Genomic DNA, 1,944 nt, shown 5'->3' on the forward strand with positions numbered 1-1,944 from the left:
GCATGTAAAGTAAAAAGGAAAAACAAAAAAAGGAAAAAGAAAATAGAAAAAATACATATATATTTTGAATTTTGACAACAAAAACAAAAATAAATATATTTTGATGAAAATGAATGTATGAGGGTAATCTTTTTTTTACAAAAATGCATGTATAAAGAAAAAAAAAAATCCATATTTCAGCTTTTATTTTTAAATATGTCATTTTTGGTCTTCCATATAAAATGGCTACTTTGATGGTGAAAGTTGCTCCGGTTTGGATTTGCCCACTCTGATGATAATAATAAAATAATCAATGATTCGGATGGGCAGAACCCGATCTCCTCAGGATAAATGAGGTCTGCAGAAACCGAACTCCACTGAAGGCAACATGAGCCGGCGCTCCTGCGACATGTCTGTGTGTGTGTGTGTGTGTGTGTGTGTGTGTGTGTGTGTGTGCATACGAATCGGGAAGAAAGTCTTTTTCCGGACGTTTCTTCTGAAGCGACACACTCCACTGGTTCTGTTAACCGACCCTGTGTGTGTGTGTGTGTGTGTGTGTGTGTGTGTGTGTGTGTGTGTGTGAGGCCGCTGTGTGTCCAGGCGTGACTCGTCTCTTTAAGGACGTTCCCATTGACTCGCACGCATTAGTGGCGCCGACGGACAGCCATGGTTACCACGGTTATGAGATGCTAATCGGCAGCGCCGGAGCTTTTCTGTTTCTTCACTGTTTGAACAGGAAGCGGTTTAAAAACGCAGGACGAATGCGCGCCGATCTGTTTTAAGCTGAATTTATCCGTAAGACGCCGGACTTGCATCAGCTCGTCTGCTTTGCCACAACGATGAAGAAACTCGTTCAAGAACAAATAAATCCGTCCTGATGACCCTGAAGGCAGCACTGCAGCTGGCAGCATGAACAGCTTCACGTCTGAAATATTTCATCAGTCTTCTCCGCTAACTGGCTGAAGCTAGCCTGATTAGACGGAGAACATCTGGAAGAATGAGCAAGTCTGTCAGGGCTTTGACTAGGACATTCTAACACGTCTCTAGCTGCATGTTTAGGGTGGTGATGAACCTCTAGGAGGTTTTCTGATCTGAATCCATCATCCTGTCATCTGTGAACAGCTTCCCCACAGCATGGTGCTGCCACTGCCACATTCAGGTTGGAAATGGTGCATTTATAGTTAAAGTTTTCAAACACATGATGTGAGACTTTACATCTAATCCAAGGAGTTAAAATTATGACTTTATCCTGCTAATATTACAACTTTATTCTTGTAATTTAACAAATGAAAATCTCAACCTAATTACTGCATCACAGAGTTAACCAAATAAGCAGAAGCTGTAAAACACATTTATGAACCAAGATGGCCGCCCTGAGCGCAGCGGCATCACTCTGGGCTTTGAAACCCCCAAATCCTGATTTTCCATAAATTAAATCTTGATAAATCTATAAACCAGAAGCGTTTGGTTGGTATCTGAGGAAACTCCTGTCATTCTCTGCAGCAGAAAGCGAAGGAGGAAGAGGGTAAATAACCGTCTCCTCTCTGGTTGGCTGCTTCCTGCTGAATGAACTGATGTCTGAGTTAAAAGCTTCATGTTGACTCAGCCGCTGTCCGGTCTCATCACGCTACAAAGCGGGCCGCCCCGCTGCCTGTTGTCCCGACACAAAGCGGCTCACCGACCGAGTCGGACTCTGAAAGCCTTTTGTGGGTCGGTTCAGAACCGCTTCCTGCTAGCTGGGTCGGTTTTGTTGGACATGTTTGTTCACCCACCTCGTTTCCATGCATGTTGGCCACATATTTGAACTCCGGGACGCCGACGGCGTGACGGCGAGGGCGAAGACCCAGAGCCAACACCCACAGCTGCTGACCTGGAGAGAGAGAGGGGTGGGGGGAGAGAGAGAGAGAAAGAGAGAGAGACAGAGGGAGAGAGAGAGAGAGAGAGAAAGAGAGAGAGAGAGAGAGA

At 45.1% G+C, this 1,944-nt stretch overlaps 1 protein-coding gene across 1 annotated transcript in view; it reads right to left on the reverse strand.

The window, feature by feature from the left end:
* The window catches only part of LOC103155873 (carboxypeptidase M-like), a 21,767-nt gene that overhangs the window by 11,899 nt on the left and 7,924 nt on the right, over nt 1-1,944 (reverse strand). Inside the window, exon 4 of the mRNA XM_016663894.1 lies at nt 1,752-1,849. Within this exon, the coding sequence (XP_016519380.1) occupies nt 1,752-1,849 (98 nt within the window). The remainder of the gene's footprint in view (nt 1-1,751; nt 1,850-1,944) is intronic.

The sequence above is a fragment of the Poecilia formosa genome, unplaced genomic scaffold, assembly GCF_000485575.1.
Source record: "Poecilia formosa unplaced genomic scaffold, Poecilia_formosa-5.1.2 Scaffold453, whole genome shotgun sequence".
Lineage (NCBI taxonomy): Eukaryota > Metazoa > Chordata > Actinopteri > Cyprinodontiformes > Poeciliidae > Poecilia > Poecilia formosa.